General features: G+C 63.5%; 2 protein-coding genes across 4 annotated transcripts; both read left to right on the plus strand.

The window, feature by feature from the left end:
* The first annotated feature begins 2,218 nt into the window (after positions 1-2,218).
* On the plus strand, positions 2,219-14,670 carry TIE1 (tyrosine kinase with immunoglobulin like and EGF like domains 1). 3 transcript variants are annotated; one of them, XM_084527759.1, is made up of 23 exons: positions 2,219-2,753; positions 3,207-3,509; positions 6,492-6,602; positions 6,724-6,879; positions 6,987-7,118; positions 7,365-7,505; positions 7,618-7,746; positions 8,115-8,260; positions 8,418-8,562; positions 8,786-8,944; positions 9,119-9,256; positions 9,362-9,652; positions 10,582-10,872; positions 11,414-11,727; positions 11,828-12,038; positions 12,199-12,309; positions 12,391-12,581; positions 12,652-12,765; positions 12,926-12,996; positions 13,213-13,253; positions 13,480-13,576; positions 13,778-13,877; positions 14,065-14,670. In XM_084527759.1, exons 1-23 carry the CDS (start codon positions 2,708-2,710, stop codon positions 14,134-14,136), a joined length of 3,510 nt encoding a protein of 1,169 aa, XP_084383885.1. In that variant the 5' UTR covers positions 2,219-2,707; the 3' UTR covers positions 14,137-14,670. The 3 variants fall into 3 exon arrangements, with proteins under 3 accessions (XP_084383885.1, XP_084383887.1, XP_084383886.1); XM_084527761.1 differs by having other exon boundaries at positions 11,414-11,607; XM_084527760.1 differs by having other exon boundaries at positions 3,222-3,509.
* A 149-nt stretch (positions 14,671-14,819) lies between these two features.
* On the plus strand, positions 14,820-20,668 carry MPL (MPL proto-oncogene, thrombopoietin receptor). Its single transcript, XM_084527762.1, is given in 12 exon segments — positions 14,820-16,013; positions 16,016-16,114; positions 17,740-17,869; positions 17,963-18,138; positions 18,293-18,546; positions 18,613-18,769; positions 18,903-19,032; positions 19,318-19,490; positions 19,587-19,967; positions 20,047-20,134; positions 20,249-20,336; positions 20,427-20,668. Coding segments are annotated over 12 exon segments (2,010 nt in total). The 5' UTR covers positions 14,820-15,880; the 3' UTR covers positions 20,628-20,668.
* The last annotated feature ends 262 nt before the right edge of the window (positions 20,669-20,930 follow it).

Raw genomic sequence — 20,930 nt, forward strand, 5'->3', positions numbered from 1 at the left:
TATTTTTGTCACTATTTTTTTTAGTCCATTATGATTCAGCAAAAACGTTCGAGTCTGTGAATCCAATAGAAACCGAGGTGCTGTGGAACCACCCTGTGGTCCTATGGCTCTGTGTTAGAGGACAGCAAGTGTGGTGGGCACGGCTGCACCAGGCTTGCTGGTTCCTTGTCTGAAGCTGCAGAGTCCTTGCTGAGCGTCCCCAAGAAACCTCCCAGAGAGGTCTCCTACCCTGCCTCTGACCTGGGGGATTTGTGCAGATAGAAACCTCTTCTCCAGAAAAAATGCAAAGGAACAAATGAGCTTGGGTTTGATCCCTTGGTGGATCCCTAAGATGTGTTCATCGCCTGGTGTGAGAGCTGGTGGCTAAATGGATCCGACTCCCCAACCGACCAGAGCAAAGCCCAGGATCCCCTTCCTGCAGTAAGAGGAGCCGTGCTTTGCTTCCCGGAGGAGAGCGCTGCAAGGCCCGTGTTTGCAGTGACCCCACAAAGTGTGCTTGTTCCACGTCAATAATCCCTTCATCACAGTGGTTCCTCACGTCAGACAGCATTTCACAAAGTGCTTCATAGATGATTGTTCTGCCTGCATGGCCACGCTGCTGTGACCGCAGAACGTGCTGCCTGCCTCCAACACAGATAAGCACAAGGTGGCACAATGGCAATCACAGTCCTGAGCATGACTGACCTCTACTGCCAGTAAACTACGGGAAGCAGCCATTTATTTGTTTTCATCTGCCTATCCCCCTTCCTGCAGCTGTACTGAGTGTGTGGATGAATCTCTGACCCAGAGTTTTTGCAAATCAGCTTTGGGTTTGACAGGCAAAGCTAGCAAAGGCAATCCCTGTGAGTGTGGAGAGGCAGCACCCACTGCAGGAGGAACCGGCTGCAGTTGCCCAGCCCACATGGGGCAGCCAGGCTTCTGGACATGCACTCGTAATTTAAATTAGAGACATGCCCCAGGATCTCCCAAAGACATAGCCCCTCACCTACCCAGAGCCCACCAACCAAGGAAGCAACATAATTTGTTTTCCAGGCAAATGTAGGCAGCTGCACCCAGCACCCATTTTTCGGGGTGTCTCCATCGCTCCCACTGGGGTGGCCAATGGCTGTGCTGGCAGGAGAGGGTGGGAGCTGGGTGCAGAGGTGGCGCGGCAGTGTCCCTGTCCGCTGCCATCACTCGGCACTCCTTGGGCCCCGCACGGCCCCAGAGCACGCTGTAAATAGTCGGAAACGATGAATGGATTTCCCCTTCCTCTCCATGTGTGCTTTAGATTTTTGGCCGGATACAGCATGGGTTTGGGACACACCAAAACACGAGGCTCGTGCCCCAGCAGCCTAGGCTTTCACATGGGAACAACTCAGTGTGCTGCTTGCAAAACAGCCTGTGATTGAGCGGGTGAAGATTGCGGCAATTTCCTCGGGAATGCCGTGAATTTACCTGGCTAACAGCCAGTGCCCAGCACCCACCTGAGGCCAGCATGGCCTTGCAGGTCCAGGCAGGAGCTCGGAGCGGCTGCCGCCGTGTCAGGGCCCAGAGCTTTCCCCTGGGTGTAGCCCAAGGACGGGCGGTTTCTGAAACAGGAAAGAGGGAGACGGGCTGGAAGGCGGTCAAGGAAAGCCAGGCTTTCGGCTGCTTCCAGCTTCCTCCCAGACGTGTTTATGGCCATGAGGAGGGCTTTTTTCTCCCCCCAGCAGCTGCTGCCCTCCTGCTTGGGCTGGCTGGCCATGGCTCATCTGCTGTCAAACCAGTCCTCTGCCCCGATATGGGTCTCTGCAGGCAGAGCAGCTCTGCAATACCTCCTGTGCTGCCACCCAGCCCTGCAGGGACTCAAATGGGGCAGGGGATGGTGGCATGCTGGTGGGGCTGCTCATACACACCGCAGTACCAAAATCTGGCACACAGAAGTGAAGGGATGAGTGGCAAGGGAAGGAGCAGCGTTAGGACTTCCCTACCAGAGGGGTGCTTGGACACCTCTCAGCCAGCATTGGGGATGGGGGCAGAAAGGGGCCAGATGGCCCAGCTGGGCTCATGGTGGCCAAAAGGTCTCGCACTGTGCACAGCCTCAGCACCATGGGGCAGATCCAGCACAGGGCAGCTCCCGCCCGCAGCTCCTGGAGTCAGGGCCGGCTCCAAACAATGGGTGGAGAGCAGGAAACGCTGCATGGGAAACAGGATTTGGCTCCGCCGCCGCCGCCAGCCGCGGCCCCTTGGCCCCCTTCCTTTCCCTGCTCCACAGAGCCCTTCCCACAGCCGCGGGGGCACACCAAGGGGATGAGGATGCTGCCGCCCGAGTGGGCTCGGGCGTAAGACCCTCACCATCGCAGGCGAGGAAGTGACTGGGACACCACCTAGCCTGGCTGGGTCTCAGCATGGCTGGGGACACCTTGAGCACGCAGCCCTAACCCCAGGGGGGAGCCCCCACCGGGCAGCCCCTTTGCCAAGCAGCTGGGCAGCTGCTGAGCGGGCAAGGACGAGGGCATCTTCGTCACCATGCCCAGGCTATGAGCCAGAGGAGGGGGTCCAGGCTCCCTGAGACACCAACCAGCACTACAGGGACAAGATGGGGGGCACAGACAGGGGGCAGGGGTCCTGAGCCCCCGCTCATGTGGATTCTGTAGGCAACTGCCACTGCCGGCTCCATCCCCCGTGGCTGGGGCACGGTGGGGATTTTCTGACCTGTGTCAGATTCAGGACACGCCGCTGGGACATGGAACTCCGAGTTTATCTTCTGCTTCTCTTCCCGTGGCTGGCAGGTAAATCTCCCCTTTCCCTCTGCCCTGGGGGGCAGCCCCTTGCTCAGGGAGCTTTGGTGGGACAAGGCAGCCGTGGCAGCTCAGTGGTGCTGGTGGAGTGGGGTCTCAAGGGGGGCACGGAGGGAGGAAACACCCCTGTGAGATCCGTGGCTTGGAGACCTCGGATGCTGGTGGTGCCGGGGCTGAGCTGCCCTCCGCTGCACGCCAGCATGGGGCTGGGGCACAGGCAGCACATGGAACAAGAGGGGGATCCCATTCTGCTGCATGCTTGGCTCACACAGGGACCTGAGCCCATGAGGGTCTCCAGAAGGAGACTGGAAATTCCCACTGTGCCATGCTGTTGGGCTGGGGGCAAGAAGGTTCTGGAAAATTAGTCATATTTGGGTATTGGGGTCTGTCACTGTGACTGACCTGGGTGGGCTCAAACCCTGGTCCTGCCATGATGTGCCCCAGTGCTCCCCCCCTCAGGGGCCATCCTGGACATCACCCTGATCGCCAACGTGCAGAGCCTGTCCCACTCTGACTTCTTCCTCTCCTGCGTCATGGGCGAGCGTGACGTGAGCTACCTGCAGATCGAGCGGGAGAACAAGATCGTGATGACGCACCCCAAGACGGGCTTCCAAAACTACCGCAACCGCAGCAACCACGTCCAGGCCAGGGGCTTCTCCATGCCCGACCTGGTGGGGATCCTGTACTGCATGGGGCGCACCCCGACAGAGCAGGCCCAGGTGGTCTACGTGCACAACAGCCACAACGGTGAGCGGATGGGGCGCTAGGGCAGCGTGACCCAGTCACTGAGCCTAGGTTTGGGCTCTGCTGGCACTGGGGGTGGCAGCTCTCGGGTCAGCAGGCAGCTCTGGTTCTTGTGCAGAACATGGGTGAGGTGGTGGACCACCACCACCACGAGGTCTTGTCTGGTCAAGCACTGGGCATGAGCAGCAGCCATTTTGGTGTGTGTAGGGTGCTGTGGATCAACCCACGGCATGCAGGAGATGGCATCTGGTGCGATGAAGTAGCGTTTGCACCCCGTGAAGGCATGAGAGCAGAGGGATTTTCAGCTGGAGGAGCGTGGCCTGGCCCCAAGGGCACTTGGTGGCCTCCTGCCAAGGCGGTGTGTGGGCAGGGTGGCCGGCGGCAGCCGCCTGGGGCGGGAGCAGTGCGCAGGAGCCGGGCAAGGTCCGAGCGGAGGGAAGCTGGAGGAGGTGGGGAGGTCTGGCAATCATCAACCAGGCAGAGGGGCCAGTGTCAGGGCCAGCCCCAGGGCCCTGCTGAGGGGTCCCGGTGGGGCTGGCTCTGCCCCAGCCGGGCTGCTGGAGAGGGCAGGGTGCAGGAGGCAGCACGAGGCTTGTCTCCTGCCCCTGCTCCTCTGCAGGGCCAGAGAGCCAAAAGGGCCTCCCCAGGCTGGGCATAACACCCAGGGATGCCCAGTCTCTGGCACTGCCCTTGCTGACCTCCTCTCCTTGTGGCTCTTGAGACTTCATGGAGCTATTGGAACTGAAATTTTCTGCCATAGGTGTTTTCTTCTGGGTGTTTTCTAGCTCTTTGTTAGAAAGATTTGGCTAAAACAACACATTTCCCTGCCCGTGTTAAAATTCAGCTCCACCACACTGTTTTGAGCTGCTCCAGTATCTCAAGCTGGGGAACAGACTGCGATAAGGACTGTGCTGGTGGGGCACGAGCATCCTCCGAGGAGCAAGGGCTGGTTTGTGTCCTCCACCAGGGACTTGCACTGAAAATGGCAGCAGTCTTATCAGGAACAGAGACGAACAGTCTGGGCAAACAGAGTGCTGGGGAGGAGCTGAGAGAGGAGGGCAGAGTGCTGGGAGGTGGTGAGGGAAGGCACAGGGATAACAGAGGTGCACAGGGAGGTCGTGAGCACGTGGTATATTAAGGGGGAGTGAGATCTGCACCACTATATTGCGTGGACGAGGTGGTGGCTGGGACCACTGGTCTGGTCCAAAGCCCCTGCAGGAGTCACAGGTGACCAAAACGCTGCTGTTGCTCCGTTTAATTTAGAGAAGAAGAAGCTTAGAAAAAAAATGAGGAAGATTGATCAAAGGAAAAAATAACAAAAAAAGTAAATCTTGCCAAGGGAGTGAGGGCTGTATAAAGAAACCACCTTGGAGACTAAAGTGCATATTGCATTGGCTCTCCCTGGGGGGCTGAGCGTGCACAAAAGCAGTATTGATAAGCAGCAGGTAGGGAGTGCTGTCAGAGGAGAGCTGGTATCTTCCAAGAGGCTGTGCACAGGTGGCAACACAGGAAGGATTTGAAACTTTGAAAGTTTTGCTGTAAAAGCACAGTAAAACAGACCAAAAAGATCCCAAAAAGCAATTTGATGAAGGGTTTAAACCTGACAATAAACTATTTTTTTAGAAATCCAGAGCAGAAAGGTGCCCAGAGAGGCCGCTGCAGAAAAATGAATTTATTTTATTTTTGTGTCTGTGAACACAATAGGGAAGTTCAGGAAATTTGTCAGAGGATCTGTCTAAAATTACAGGGCTGTTAAGAGAAGACAGGCAATAAATAGCATGAACGAGCTGTGCCGCGTTGCCAGGACCTCTCCTTAGCTTGTATTGGTGCCAGCAGGCTGCTGGTGTGCCACCGCCCTGCATTACGAGCTCCCTAGGTGGGGGCTTGTAAGAAAATTCCCTTTCAAAGGCAAAGATGCCCATGGGGACCCTGATTTGCAGGGCTAGATGCTGGGCTTTCATTTGGGGCATCGGACCAGAGGAAGGTCCAGAGGCGGGCAGGGGGACGTGCAGAGCTGTGTGAGATCCTGCATGCCTGGGAGCACCGCAGAGCGGTCAGTTATCCGATGTTATCTCTCCCACTGCAAGCACAGGAGAAAACTGGTAACAGGCAGGTGAAGAGGGGACAAGGAGGTGGTTCCTTGCACTTCGTGCCTTGGGTAGGACCAGGGCTAAATCTGCATGCCTTTGACAAGAACAAAACCTGTGGAAGACCAATTTTGAGTGGGGCAGAACAAAAAGAGATAAGAGCTGACTCAGGAAGCTGCCGGGCTGCAGGTGGTGCAGGCGGGGAGGCTCTCCTGGGGAATTACCGGGATGCTCGACCTGCTGTGCCCTTCCCCGGGTGTCTGCGGCGTGTGCCGCTGGCCCGCGCTGGGGGCAGGATGCGGGGCTGGATGTGCTCTGCTCCCACCCAGCACAGCCGGTGTCCGGGTGTGCGATCTGGCGCCCTGGGAGCCGGCACCTGAGTGTGCCCTTCTTTGTGTCTGCCCTGGCACGCCCAGGGCTTGGCTTCCCAGTCCTTAACATATTTATAGCCTGGTTTAGGCTCAAAGCTGCGCTCTGGCTGACTCACGGCATAGCTATGGAAGTTCATCGCTGTTGCATACCCTGACACTTGGGAAATCAGGAAAATGTGGCTGTGCCGTGGCTGAGTGCTCTGCTGCAGGCAGGGACAGCCGCTGCTCCTGCCCCTTGCTGCCCCTTGCCTGTCTGCATGGCTCCGCACCTCCCTGACCTGGCAGCAAGCGAGGCGTCCCAGGCTGTCACATCTCCCCAGGCTGCTGTCACCAACATCCCGTGCTCACGGGAGGGCAGGACACCCCATCCCTGGGCTGACAGCCCTCTTGCAGCTCATCTGCCAGAGGGGCGAATGGGGAAGTGCGTGGTGATGTCCCCATGGAAAGCTGGGCTTGGGCTGTGTTTTGGGGTGGCTGGTCATGGGGTGCCGGTGCTGCCCTCAGCTGCTCCTCCTCCTCCTCCGCAGCCCACCTCTTCCCGGTGAGGGCCACACAGTCCGTGAACATCGCCGAGACGGCCACCTTCTCTGCCAGGGTCCTCAAGAGGAAGGAGACAGACGTGATGTGGAAAAGAAATGGCAAGTGGCCCCGCAGCAGGGCTGCTCCCACACGGTGCCTTGCGCCAGCCCCGCTCCCAGCCCCGCTCACTCCCCCACCCCAGGGTGCGGTGTCCCCTGGTCACCCTCCATCCCCTCGCAGGTACCTACTACCAGACCACAGACCGGGGCGAGGTGCGGGGCGACCTCTTCACCCTGACCCTCCCCAACGTCAGCGTGAGCGAAAACGGCGTCTACAGCGCCACGTTCATGGGGGACAGCCCTCTGTGGAGTGCCTTCTACAGGCTGATCGTGAGAGGTGAGCGGGGCTGGGGAGGTGGCACCCTGCTGTCCCTTCCCGTCCCACGGGGACAGGTGGCCCTGATAGACCAGTGCCACCCCACAGCCCCTCTGCTCTCCCCGCAGCGTGCGCCGCGAAGAAGTGGGGACCGTCCTGCGAGAAGGACTGTCCCGACTGCCTGAATGGGGGCGTCTGCCACGACCACGTTGGTGAATGCATCTGTCCTCCTGGCTTCACGGGCACCCGCTGTGAGAGAGGTAGGGCGCCCGGCTGCCTCTGCTCTGCAGGGATGAGCTGTGCCCAGAGGGTTCCCTGCTGCACCCCCAGATCTGGGCACCATGGCCAGAAACTGTGCCTGCATCCCCAGCCCCCTGCTTCTCGAGCAGGACCATCCACCTCATCGGGACAAGCTTAGGGGTGGGGGCTCCTTGCCTGCTTGGGGTGGTGATGGGGGGCTTCAGGACCCCAAGACAGCACCACGCTGTGCACTGCTTATTTTCCAGCCTGCCGGGAAGGCCAATTTGGCCGCAACTGCCAGGAGACGTGCCAGAGAGCCCAGGGCTGCAGGGGGCTGAGCTTCTGCCTGCCGGACCCCTACGGCTGCTCTTGCGCCTCGGGGTGGAGCGGCTCCCGCTGCAACCAAGGTACGGGGATGTGGGCATCCGCCACCCGGCCCTGCGTGGGGGTCCCAGCCCCCATGTGGGACCATTGGCACACCGTGGCTGGGGATATCAGCGAGGATTTCTCTTCCCACAGCCTGTCCCCCGGGATACTACGGCCCTGACTGCGCCCTGGCATGCGCCTGCCGCAACGGGGGCAGCTGTAACCGCTTCAGCGGCTGCGTCTGCCCCGCGGGCTGGCACGGGCAGCACTGCGAGAAGTCAGGTGAGGCTGGCACGGGGCTGCGATGGGTCTCTGTCCCCTGCAGGGGGGCTCCAGCTCCTTCCTCACTGGGGACATGGCAGGAGCTGGTGCCAGCCTACGCAGCTGGGTGGGCAGCCCACCTTGCTGGAGGAAGTAGCCCCCAGCCCCATAAAAAACATGGTGCTGCTCTGCAAGGGTAGTGTGTACTCCAGCTCTCATGAACTAGCTGTGCTGAGAGCATCGCTGAGCCTGGAGCATGGGGCGGGATCTGGGATGGAGCCCAGAGCCCAGCACTGGCTCCACTGCAGACGTGACTGGGGAAAGGTCTGAGCATCTCCTGTACATAGGACAAAGCACGACCAGCCCTAACGCTGATTTCTCCACACCAGACCGCTTCCCCCAGATCATCAAACTGGCCTCGGAGCTGGAGTTCAACCTGGGCTCGGAGCCCATCATCAGCTGCGTGGCCACTGGCAACCCGCTGCCCGCAAGCGACGGCGTGGAGCTGCGCAAGGCTGATGGCACCGTGCTCAAGGTGCCGCACACCCCCCATGTCCACCCCATGTCCTCGCCCCACCGCCATCCCTGGGCACTGGTCCTGTACCCATGTTGCAGGTTCCCCCAAAATCAGCGGTCTCCCCACTGGCCTGTGCTGCCGCAGGCAGTGATGGATGGCTCCTCTGTGCCCACAGCTGGTCAAAGCCATCATCGAGCCGGGGCAGATCACCTGCGAGTTCCAGGTGAGGCACCTGATGAAGGACGACGCAGGGCTCTGGGAGTGCAGAGTCTCCACCACCGGGGGCCAGGACAGCCGGAAAGTCAAGGTCAACATCCGAGGTGAGAGTTGGTGGGGCATGGTGTGGCAGTGTGACCCCCCCGCTGGACTAGATGCCGCCCATCATGTGTCACAGTGCCAGCAGACAGGTTTGGGTGGTGATAAGACACTTGTTGGGGTCCTCTCTTTCCTGACAAAGCTGGAAAGAGCCAAGAGGTGGTGGATGTCCCCACACTCTGCTCCTCGTTGCTCCTGGTGCCACTCATATTGTTCCTTCACACCCAGTGCCCCCAGCGCCCCTGAGCCCCCCCCGGCTGCTGGCCAAGCAGAGCCGCCAGCTCGTGGTGTCACCTGTGGACTGCTTCTCCGGCGATGGACCCATCGTCTCCGTCAAGCTGCTCTACAAGCCCAAGGATGACACCTCGGTGTGGTCCTCTATTGTGGGTATGTGCCTGTCCTCACAGGTAGGACCTGGTGGAGGGGTCTGGGGTGGGCAGAGGTCTCCATCCTGCTCAGCACGACCCCCGGGACCCTCTGTGGTGATGCCAAGGAGGACACCGGTGGTGGGGCAGGTTGTGGGAGGGGGTCATGGCTTTGACATGTGCTCTTGGCCAACAGTTGACAACAGTGAGAACATCACCCTGATGAACCTCAGGCCGGTGACCGCCTATGTCGTCAAGGTGCAGCTGAGCCGGCCGGGGGATGGCGGGGAGGGCAGCAAAGGACCCGAGGCCGTCATGGTGACCGAGTGCCTAGGTGGGCCCTCATCCCTCTGACCCCGAACCCAACACTGCATGGCACGGGGTCTGCCAAGCCTCAGGGCTGGCGTCTGGTCACTTTTCGTTGCCTTTTTGTTCACAGAGCCCACAGTCAAGCCCGTGATTGAAGGCTGGTCCATCGAGGATAAAAACACACTTCACGTCAACTGGAAATTGCCAAGTAACCACGAGCCGGCACACGGGTTCATCGTCCATCTCTTCGACTCTGCGAGGCGGCTGGTCTGGGAGAAAAACATCACGTCCATCTCCGTGCTCTCCGCCCGCATCGCGGACCTGGAGTTCAACAAGGAGTACGGGCTGGAGGTGCTGGTGTACCACTGCACCAGCCTGGGGCCCCCCTCCGACCTCTACAAGGTCATGATCAACAGCAAAGGTGGGCACCGCGCGGGGCCGGGCGCAGGCTCACTCCCCCCAGAGCATGGGGGGCTTTGGGGGAGCCATCTCCTACCTGCACCTCATGGAGAAAGGGGCAGGAAACAGGGAGGTGAAGTGCAGCAATGTGTGATGCCTGCAGACAGATCTGTCCTGCATGCCCTCACCCAAGCCTTGCTGGGCTTGCCTATGCTTGCTGCCCTTACAACACCCCGTAGTGACAAGTTCCTCAATATAATTATATTCCGTGTAAAAAAAAAAAAAAAACATTTTCTTTTGTTTGCGTTCACCCCGGTGATCTCACTGGGTGGTCACATCCCATCAGCCTGGCCATCCCTTCTGGTAAACGAGGGGGAAGGAGCGCACAAGGTGTGACTTCGGTGAGGTTCAGCACAGCCTGGTACCTGCTGGGAAGGCTTCTTGCGTGTCAGGCCCGGGGGATGTAGTGCTGCCTCTTCTCCGTGCTTGTGAGAGCCTCGGGTAGTTGCGGGATGTGTGCTTTAGGATGTGGGCAAGGCACAGAGGAGGAAGTGGGAAAGAAAAAAACATCATGTGTGAGGAAGGGTTGAAGAAAGAAAATATCCCAAGAGGTGTTCGGTACAGAGACATTTAGCTTGAGGGTGCCTGAGGCTGGGAAAAGGGGGTGCAGCCCTATCCCGCTGTTGTGCCCTCCCATCCCCACCCACCTCTGGCCACCGCCGGAGGCAGGACACTGGGGAGGTGGTCTGACCAAGGTGCAGATCCAGGGAAGAAGGTGAGGCTGAAAGGTGGCTGGAAAGCCAGCTCCCAGCCCACACAGGGTCATCAGGAAGGGGACAGAGACCTGCTGGGGCTCGTGATGGCAAAGGGATGGACGAGAGGTCCAGCGCCCAGCCCCTGCAGCAGTGGGAGCCCTGTGCTGGGACTGACGCTCTCCTCTCCTCCTCCCAGGGCCCTCCTCCCCACGGGCACTGTCAGCAGAGTCCGTGTCCGACACGGCCGTCAGGCTGTCCTGGCAGGTCCCCGAGTACCCCAACGGGGGCATCACCAAGTACATCGTGGAGCTGCAGCAGGTGGGGGGCACCAGCGAGCCCCAGTGGATTGACACCGACAACGGCGCCGAGACCACCAAGATCGTCGGGGGCCTCAACGCCAGCACCACCTACCAGTTTCGTGTCCGGGCCAACTCCCACGTCCCAGGGGAGTGGAGCCAGCCTGTGAAAGCCAAGACCCTGGGGGACGGTGAGTGGGGTGTCCCCCGGGTGTCCCCACAGCCCCTCGGCAGGAGGTGTCACCTCCGCAGCCTCTGCCCACCTCGTCCCAGGAGCTTGGAGCTCTCTGCTGGAGCTCGGTGTCAGTGTCTGGGGCAGCAGAGAGAGGCCGGGCTGCTCATGGTAACCTCTGGAGCAGCAACCCAAGCCCAAACACTTGTGTCTGTCTTCAGACCTCCTGCTCCTCCTCCTCCTGAGTGGCTCTGCCTTGGTCAGAGGGTGGCACGGTGTGCAAGGGGCAGGGCAGAGCTGGCACAAAAGGGGCTGATGGCTGTGGAAACATAGGGAGGAACCAGAGCTGGTTGGAGGTCCAGAAACTGATGAGTTACTGGCAGGGTCCAGGCAGTACCAGCCTCCCCCTGTGCTGCTGGGAGCTGGGGGTGGGTTCTGGTGCCTTCATGGGCTCCCAGGGAGCTGGGACAGGGCCGAGGTCCCGGTGCTCAGCCATCTGTGCAGCCCCACGATGCAGGGCTTAGCTGTGGCCCACGATCCTCCCTCCCTCCCCTCGGCAGGAGCGCTGAGCGTGCCACCCAGCCTGGGCAGCCAGAGCACCGAGCAGTCGGGAATAGACCAGCAGCTGCTCTTGGCCATCGTCGGCTCCGTGTCCGTCACCTGCCTCACCATCCTCTTTGCCCTCCTGGCGCTCTTCCTCATCAAGAAGAACTTTTTCCACCGGCGCCGCACCTTCACGTACCAGTCTGGCTCGGTGAGTGCCGCCTGCCCCGCCAGGACGGTGTCCCCAGCTCCCCACGTCCCAGCCCGATCCAGGTCACGCTCCGTAGCCTCCAGTCCGGACGCAGCCAGGCCTCACCTCCACGTGGAGAGGGTGCGGAGCCCACCCTTGCCCACGACGCCTGCCCTGCCGGCCCCGCCGCGGGGCAGAGGGGTGCCCGGTGCCCCTAACCTCACCCGCTCCCGTCTGGCAGGGCGAAGAGACCATCCTGCAGTTCAACTCGGGGACCCTGACCCTGACGCGCCGCCCCAAGCCGCAGCCCGAGCCCCTCAGCTACCCCATCCTGGAGTGGGAGGACATCAAGTTCGAGGACATGATCGGGGAGGGGAACTTTGGGCAGGTCATCAGGGCCATGATCAAGAAGGATGGCCTGAAGATGAACGCAGCCATCAAGATGCTGAAGGGTGAGTGCTGCAGTGGGGTGGGCAGGGCAGAGGGCGCGGGGGGACACGGCTGGGACTCGAGCAGCACTCGGGGCTGAGGAGGGGCGGGAGATGCCCACGGAGGAGCAGAGGAAGGGTCCCTCCTGTAGGACCGAGGAGTGCATCCCTGCTTTGCTTCCAGAGTTTGCCTCAGAGAACGACCACCGGGACTTTGCCGGGGAGCTGGAGGTGCTGTGCAAGCTGGGCCATCACCCCAACATCATCAACTTGCTGGGGGCCTGCGAGAACAAGGGTGAGGGCTGTCCCCTGCTCCCTGCTGGGTGTTCCCTGCTCCTGGGGACAGCCCCACGAGCCCTGCCTCCCCTGCCCGCAGGTTACCTGTACATTGCCATCGAGTATGCCCCCTACGGAAACCTCCTCGACTTCCTCCGCAAAAGCCGAGTCCTGGAGACCGACCCGGCCTTTGCCAAGGAGCACGGCACCGCGTCCACCCTCACCTCCCAGCAGCTCCTCCAGTTTGCTTCGGATGTGGCCAAGGGGATGCAGTACCTGAGCGAGAAGCAGGTATGTCCCAGGGATGCAAGGGCAGGGGTGTGCTCCCATGCCACCATGGCTCACTGCTGGCCTCTCCCAGTTCATCCACAGGGACCTGGCAGCCAGGAATATCCTGGTGGGGGAAAACCTGGCCTCCAAGATCGCCGACTTTGGCCTCTCCAGAGGGGAGGAGGTCTATGTGAAGAAGACGATGGTGAGGCAGGGGTTAGGTGGCTCCACGGGGCCTGCACAGATGTGGTGGGCAGGACCCCCTGGCATTGGGAATGTCCCACCATGCTGGGACCAGCTGGATGCCAGCTGCCCACACCTCCCTCCATGGGATGTCCCCTGACAGTCACCTCCTGTTTCCCCAGGGCCGCCTGCCGGTTCGCTGGATGGCCATCGAGTCCCTGAACTACAGCGTGTACACCACCAAGAGCGACGTGTAAGTCCACAGGCACCGGTGTCGGGGCACAGACGTGGCCACCTCTGTCCCTCCAGGGCAGTGGGTACATCCCTGGGGAGCTGTGGGATCTGCCCAAGCCCTGGTTGCCCTCTTTGCCCTATCCAGTCCCACCATGAACCCTGTCTGCATGTCCCCCTACCCGCAAGTGGGACACTGCCACCGGCTCTGTCCCAGCCTCACCTCCTGCTGTTTCAGGTGGTCCTTTGGTGTCCTGCTCTGGGAGATTGTCAGCTTGGGTAAGGCTCTTCCTTGTCCACCGTGCCTGCTCGGGTCCCTTGTAGGTCTGCACAGCCCTCGTCCTGCAGCCCTGGAGGGGAAAACCCAAAGGGGTGGTGGCCAGGGGCCTGGGCACTGTCCCAGGGACCGGGTGAACATCACCGCATGGGACCTCCCCGGGGCTCTGGGTCAGGGGGATGAGGACACCCCATGCCCCACCACAGCCTCACATGTCTGTGGCCGCAGGGGGGACTCCGTACTGCGGGATGACGTGTGCCGAGCTCTACGAGAAGCTGCCCCAGGGCTACCGCATGGAGAAGCCCCGCAACTGTGACGATGAGGTGTAAGTGGGCAGAGTGCCCCGCGTCCCCCCTGCTACTCCTGGGAGCTCTCACTGGCTTCTGGCAGCTCCTGGCCGGTCCTCTGTGCACCCCAAACCTCCTTCCCCTTGCTTTAGCCTCCCACCTGCTCCTCCCCATCTCCCCCAGCAGCTTTTCCACCTGCTCTGCTCAGCACACACTGACCGCCCGGGCTCTGTCCCCAGGTACGAGCTGATGCGGCAGTGCTGGCGTGACCGCCCCTACGAGCGGCCACCCTTCGCCCAGATCTCCATGCAGCTCATCCGCATGCTGGAGGCCCGGAAGGTGAGTGGACATGGGGCACGGGGGGGCCACCCACCCTCCATCCCCGTGCGACCCCACTGAGAGCACCCCAGCATCTTCTCCTGGCAGCTCTGCGGGCTCCAGCCCCTTGCCCGTGAGCAGCGGGTACAGGAGGAAGCGGGGACGGGGACACTGTCACGTCCCGCTCCTGACTCGGGTTCCCACGCAGGCCTACGTGAACATGGCCCTGTTCGAGAACTTCACCTACGCAGGGATCGACGCCACCGCCGAGGAGGCATGAGGCTGCGCCCGGCTCCATGCCACAGGGGGACAACGCCGGCCCCCAGCCTGCTGGGACAGCACCGCGGGGACAAGAGGCTGCCTGTCCCTGCCGGGTGACAGCGGCCCAGTGAGTGCCCTCCTGGCAGCAGGACGGTGCCATCCCCTCCGGGTACCTCCCCGTGTGTCGGCAGCGCTGGCCCAGCACCGACACTGCTGGAGGACACGCGAGGATGGCCCCGAAGGACAAACTCCAGCTGCATGTAGCAGAGGGCAGGAGAGGGGCTCTGCCCCCAGGAGCCAGGGGACGCTGCAGCCCTGGCAGGACACAAAGACCCAAATTTTGGGGTGAGAGAAGGAAGCAGAGTCCTGGCAGCTCCCTGCCCTGCAGCTCTCGGCGTGCTCTGGTGCCAGCGGGGCTGCGAGCGTCGCTGTGGGTGTGGGACACGGCAGCCCCGGCGCAGGAGGAAGGACTGTGCGTGGCCTCCAGCTCAGCACCAGCCCCTCGGAAATCAACAGCTATGCTTTATGGTCAATAAACATAGTGCAACGGGCAGCCGGCTCTGGCGGAGGGGAGGGTGTCTGCTGCTCTGCTGCCGCAGCAGTGACTTCTGCCACCATCCTGGTCCTCTGCCCCAGGGCTGCCCCAGCGTCCCCTCTGCTGGCTCTCCGTGGGGGTGAGCCTGGCCCCCAGCTCATCCCCATGGAGCAGGGCACGTCCCCGGGCACTGCTGGCACCCACCTGCATATCAATACCATTTTGATTTCCTATTCTGGCCTCCAGTGCTGTTTGGTGTCAACTGTAGCCATCAGTGAGCATCTTCTAGGTTGGCTATTAGGAGGAACTTCTTTACTGAAAGGGTTGTTGGGCATTGGAATGGGCTGCCCAGGGAAGTGGTGGAGTCACCATCCCTGGAAGTCTTCAAAAGACGTTTAGATGTAGAGCTTAGGGATATGGTTTAGTGGGGGACTGGTTACTGTTAAGTCAGAGGTGGGACTTGGTGATCTTGGAGGTCTCTTCCAACCTGGATGGTTCGGTGACTCTCTGATCTCTGCTCCGTCACTGAGGTGCCCAGTGACCAAGTGACCAGGACCAGCCCCTGCAGGCAGCCCGGTGCTGTGTGCCCCTCGTTGCACTGAGGCTGCTGCTGGGAATGGCACATGGGGCTGCATCACCAGCCGTGCTGAAACCAAGTTTCAAGTGGGTTTTTTTTTTGAGTTTTGAGTTTTTTGCCTCTCTGACTGCAAAGCCCAGTCGCCAGATGGAGAAGGAAGTGGGATTGGTTTGACAGAACTTGACTGTGACAAACTGGTGCTGGCTGTTCCCCCCCTTCCCTCCGTGCCCCCTGGCTGGCGATGCTGCCCCCATCCCCTGCGGGGTAAGGAGACGCCGACTCTCCCGTGGCACGGTGTGGACATGTGCCAGCAGCTCCCCAGCCCTGGATGGTGCTGCAAGGCAGAGCGGGTCAGAGCTGCGAGAGGCAGCGTGGGGTGGAATGGAGCTGGAGCCGCTGCCTGGTGCCCCATGCTCCGACGTGCCAGCAAGGACACGAGTGTCGCAGAGCACCCAGCAGCCTGCCCAGCCCCGAGCAGGGGCCTCCCTGCTTTCTCGGGGTTGTTTTTCTTCCCACCCCAGCCTCCCGGCGTGCCGGTAGCCACAAGGGCAGGACGTGCTGCCTATCTGATGGGAGCAGTCTCTCTTGGCACTGCGGCTGGCGGCGCAGGGGCCGCGGCACGGTGGTTTTGGGCACGGGGAAGTGCCGGCGATGGGGTGGGGGGAGCCTCCAGCCAGGCTTCCTGAGCAGCACAGCCGACACTTCCCAGATAAAGGTATCGCCCCGAGGAGCCGCAGCAGCAGCCGGGGCGCTGGGAAGCACCGAGCACGGCACGCGGGATGGTGGTGGCCTGCCTGCCCCGGGGCTGGCTGCCCTCGCTGCTCGCCGTGGTCCTGCTGAGCCTCCGCAGCCTCACGGTGGCCCCCGAGCTGGTGACATCCCAAGGTAGGACCTGGGGGCCTTCTTAACCCCCCAGGAGGGCCAGAGGGGAGCTGGCGTGCTGGCCTGGCAGGGTGCAGAGAGACCCCCGCAGCAGGCAGGAAGGTGTGGGATCGGGGAGGGGGCACCCAGGTGTGCTCGGGGTGGGCAATGGAGCCCCCACTCACCTGTGGGGTGCCTCCCTCACTGCAGAAAGGACCTGGCAGCCCTAAGGAATGGTTTTGGGGTGGCAGCTGCCAGCCGTGTGGCATCATGTTGGGCTCCCGATGACAAGGTGTGAGCAAAATCCCAGGGCACGGCTCTGCAGCGCAGCAGCAGCACTGCTGGCTCACCGCGCTGCTCCTGTGCCAGCCTCGCAGCCCTGAGCGCCGTGACCTTACCTCCCCGGTGGGATGCTCCCACCCAGCCCTGAGCTGGCCCCACCGGGCTCCCTGCTGCTTTGCTGCCCGCTGCACAGCTCTGTTAGCCTCAGGTCCATCCGCATGGCCTTTGAGCCCCTCTGTAGGTCTTCTAACCCGTTCTGTAACACCATAAAAAGCATTAACAGATTAACTGAACGGTAGATCTCATGCTTCATCTTTTCACACCCACTCAGGGTCTCTGCCCACCCTATTACAGCAGGGTAGGCTCTTTAAGTCTCTCCCATAGGGGCAGTGGGAGGAAGGGGTTTGGGATCATGCTCTGCCTGCAGCCTCTACACCCCGATACCACTGCAGCGCTGCCAGTGCGATGCCTGAGGGTGCTCCGTGCTGGCTGCGGAGCACTGAGCTTTCCTAGGAAACTGAGCACTGAGCAGAGATGCTCTGGTACTGCAGCGCCGTGGGATGCAGCTGGAGCAGGGGGACACAGGTCTCTGCGCCACCGGGCACCATGTGCCACCCCGTCCCATGTCCCATCCCATTCCCCGGGGCTGGGGGAGGCGCGGTGCTGGCAGGAGGCCAGAGCAGGCCGGGGGGGCCGGGAGGGTGTGAAAAGGGAAGAGCAGGTAGGAGGGAGGCTGGCGGGGAGCAGCTGTGGTCTGCGGCCAGGGGACGTGGGCTGGGGGAGGAAGGCGATGCTGAGCTGGGAAAGGAGGAACAGGGCCAGGGGTCAGGGCAAGGTAAGGGGCAGGGAGAGCGAGGGGACACCTGGCAACGACATCGGGGGACTGCAGTACTCTTACGGTCACTCCCTTCTCCTGGGGAGGGCTCCGCTGGCAGCGCAGGGGAGCGACGCTCCAGTTTACCCCTGCAACAACCGGGAGGAAGCGGTGCAGAGCCCCAGAGCCCCCTGTAGACCCCGGGCCGGGGCTGACACCCCCCATGCTCAGCGCCGTGCGCCCCCACGCCAGCCCCAGGCCCCTGGGGCGCTGCTCCTCCTTATCGCACTTCCGCGCGCCTTCCGGCATGAGCGGGGCAGGGGTGCTTCCCGCTGATCTCCAGGGCCCGGCCGAGCCCCCTCCGACCGCAGGGCTATTTCGGGATGGTTGTTTGTCCCGAAGGACCCTGTGTGCTGGGGAGGGGGGAGCGGGGCCGCCAGCCTGGGTCGCGGTGATGTGCGTGTCCCTCCCTGCGGTGCCATGCTGGCAGGGGCTCGGTGGGATGGGGACGGTGCTGTGCCCGGGGGTGCCTTCATGCCCACCCTCCTGCCAGACGCTGCGCTGCTGGAGGAGGTGCGCGAGGACATCCTCTGCTTCTCCCGCTCCTTCGAGGACCTCACGTGCTTCTGGGATGAGGAAGAGGAGGCGAGCGGGATGAGCCACTTCTACTACTGGTACAGCAGGTAGGACGTGGCCCGGCCCGGCACAAGGAGTGCTGTGGGGTCCTCCACCTGGCCCCAGGCCCAGGGTGCTGGAGGACCCCGTCTGTTCCTCAGGGACGTGCCCACAGCGTGCGCAGTCTCCACGCAGCGCCGCGAGGCCGGCGGGACGCGGCACGTCTGCGCCTTCCCCAGCCAGGACGTGCGGCTCTTCGCCCAGCTCCACGTCCTCGTCCTGGACGCCGCCACCAACCAGAGCAGGCACCAGCGGGAGCTCAGCGTGGACGTGGTGGGTGAGTCCCTGCCGCGGCACAACACCAGGGCACCGGGACCGTCCCTACAGCTGGGCCCCTTCCAGGGGCTGGCAGCACCTTGAGCCTCAGCAGGGCCGGGGGTGCCCGTGCGGGGCTGCCGCAGGAGGGGAACGCGACGGCACGCTCCCTGCAGGTCTCATCGGCCCCCCGGTGAACATCAATGCCCGCTGGGCCGGAGCCACGGGGCAGCTCCACGTGTCGTGGCAGACACCACTCCCTGACTACCCCAACTTCTTCCTCTATGAGGTGCGCTATAGCACCGCGAGCCCCCACAGCGCGGCATGGGACCCCAGCAAGCAGCACACTGGGGATCCCCACACCCCTCTGAGCAGCAGCACCCACCCACCCACGGCCGGGGAAGCCGCAGTCTCCCTGCGAGCAGGGCAGGTAGGTGCAGGGGCTGGGGTGCTCAGGGACACAGCGGCCCCCCAAAGCCTCACGCCTCTCCTGCAGGACCTGGTGCTGGCCAACACCTGGGTGGTTCTCCAGCACCTGCGGCCGGGGGTGAGGTACCACATCCAGGTGCGCACCAAGCCCGACGGCACCTCCATGGATGGCGTGTGGGGGCCCTGGTCGCAGGCGGTGGCTGCAGAGACACCCCACTCCTCCGGTGAGAGGCCGGGGGCTGCCAAGCACCCACACCCAGGAGTAGGTCCTGGGGTAGGTGAGGTGCAGCAGCTGGGTTTTGAGGGGCCAGGGCAGGGGAAGCAGCCCCCTCCCTGCCCCGGCTCTCGCCTGCCCAGGGGACATCGGGCTGTGCTGCAGCACCCCTGACTTGCAGCATGTGCGCTGCGAGTGGAGCTGGGACCCCGCAGAGCACAGCAGCTCCCACGAGCTCTTCTACCAGGAGACTCCACGTGGGGCTGGCATAAGGTGAGGGGCACGGTGGGGATGCAGTGCTGGCATGGAGCAGTGGTGTCCCCCATCCCGCACCATGCCACCAGGCACTGTGCCCTGCTCCACCAGCATCAGCCTCACACCTCCCCGCCACCTCCCCTGGCCTCGCTGCTGCTCCGACCCTGACTTTCCTAGGCAAGAGCAGGAGGGAGGCAGCGCCGGCTGGGGGACAGGGGGCTCTGCCCCAGAGTGGGGCTGGCAGAGGGTGATGGCAGCGGTGCCACCAGGGCAGGGCTCACAGCCTGCTCGCTCACTGCGCAGGGAAGACATGTGGCAGCGCTGCGAGGAGGCCAGCGTGGGGACGCAGGGAGCCCACTCCTGTACCTTCCAGCCCAGCAATGCCAGCGCCATCGCCGTCCTGCTGAACGTCACCCGGCCCCACGGGCTGCCCGGGCTCAGCTACTTCCAGGAGCCCTTCTGGCTGCACCAGGCCGGTCAGTCCCAGCGCCAGCACAGCCCCGGCCCTCACTCGGTGGCTGGGTACAAGGTGCTGGGGTAGGGTGCCAGTAACACATCCACTGTCCCCGCAGTGCTCACGGAGGCCCCGCAGCTGGTGGAGGCGGCGGTGGCACAGGGCCAGCTGAGCCTGCAGTGGCTGCCGCCCCTGGAGCAGCTGGCGGAGCAGCTGGATTACCAGGTCCGCTACACGGCCGAGAGCAGCCCGGACTGGAAGGTACCCAGCACGCAGCCCCGCACCCCGCGGCAGCCGGGGGCCGGAGCAGCCCCGTCCCCAGCCGGGCTCATCCCGCAGGTCCTGCAGGTCCCGCGGGCGGCCCGGGGACAAGTCCTGGACCTGCGGCCGGGCGCCCGCTACCGCGCCCAGGTGCGGGCCCGGCCCGTGGGGCCGCGGTACCGGGGCAGCTGGAGCGCCTGGTCCGAGCCCGTGGCGGTGGACGCCTCGCCCGACGCCGGTAAGGGCCGGGGCCGGGGGCCGGGGGCGCGACGGGGCCCGGGGAGCGCCCGTCCCACGGCCGCCGCTCCCCGGGGCAGGCTGGGTCGTGCCGAGCGCCACGCTGCTGCCGCTGGGGCTCGCGGGGGCGCTGCTGGGGCTGCGCTGCGCCTTCCCCGCGCTCTGCAGGTAAGGACGGGGCGGGGGCAGGGGGCAGGGGGGGCAGCGGGGGCAGCGCCCGGTGCCTGCCGTGCCCTGCCCTGCCCTGCCCTGCCCTCCACGCCCGCCTCTCCCCGCGCCCAGCACCGTGAAGCAGCGGCTGTGGCCGCCCGTCCCGGACCTGCAGCGCGCCCTGGGCAGCTTCCTGCACGACGGCGGCAAGCAGGGGCAGGTGAGGGGCGGGGAGGGACGGGGCTGGGCTGGAGCCCCCCCGGCTCCCCCCACCCCGGGCCGCCCCAACCGTGCCGGCCGCCCCCCGCAGGCCCTGTACAAGCAGCCGGCGGAGGAGGCGGTGCTGCCCTGCCTGCTGGAGGTGCTGCCCGCCCCCGCGGCCGCCCTGACGCCGCCAGCGCCGGAGCCCGCCGCCGGCCGGCCGCTGCCCCGCGCCGGGGCGCCCAGCACGGACATCGCCAACCAGTCCTACCTGCTCGTCAGCGGCTGGGAGCCGCGCGGGCCGCCCTGAGCCGCCCCCTCCCCATAAACCACGACCACCGCTGCACCGCCTCCCCGCCTCCTCCTTCCTTCGCGCCGCCCCCGCAGCGACAGCGACACCCTCCCGCCCCGTCCCCCACCACCCACCGACTGCCGAGCCGGGGGGCAGACCCGCCTCCTTACCCGCCTCCTTTCCCCGCCCACTTTCGCGCGGCTCCACCAATGGCGGCGCGGCGCGCGGGAGGGGTCGCCATGGCGACGGGCGGCGGTTTGGGTTTGAAAGGGCCAATGGGAGGGGGAGGGCGGCGGAGGGGGGATTTAAAGGCTGAGGGGC

The sequence above is a fragment of the Aythya ferina genome (assembly GCF_964211825.1).
Source record: "Aythya ferina genome assembly, chromosome: 8".
Lineage (NCBI taxonomy): Eukaryota > Metazoa > Chordata > Aves > Anseriformes > Anatidae > Aythya > Aythya ferina.

Bases quoted from the DNA above. Each gene is read 5' to 3' on its own strand.
- TIE1 (XM_084527759.1), top strand. From the start codon at position 2,708: ATGGAACTCCGAGTTTATCTTCTGCTTCTCTTCCCGTGGCTGGCAG. The intron at 12,310-12,390 runs GTGAGGGCTGTC...CCCTGCCCGCAG, and splicing joins GGGGGCCTGCGAGAACAAGG to GTTACCTGTACATTGCCATC. The intron at 13,878-14,064 runs GTGAGTGGACAT...GTTCCCACGCAG, and splicing joins GCATGCTGGAGGCCCGGAAG to GCCTACGTGAACATGGCCCT.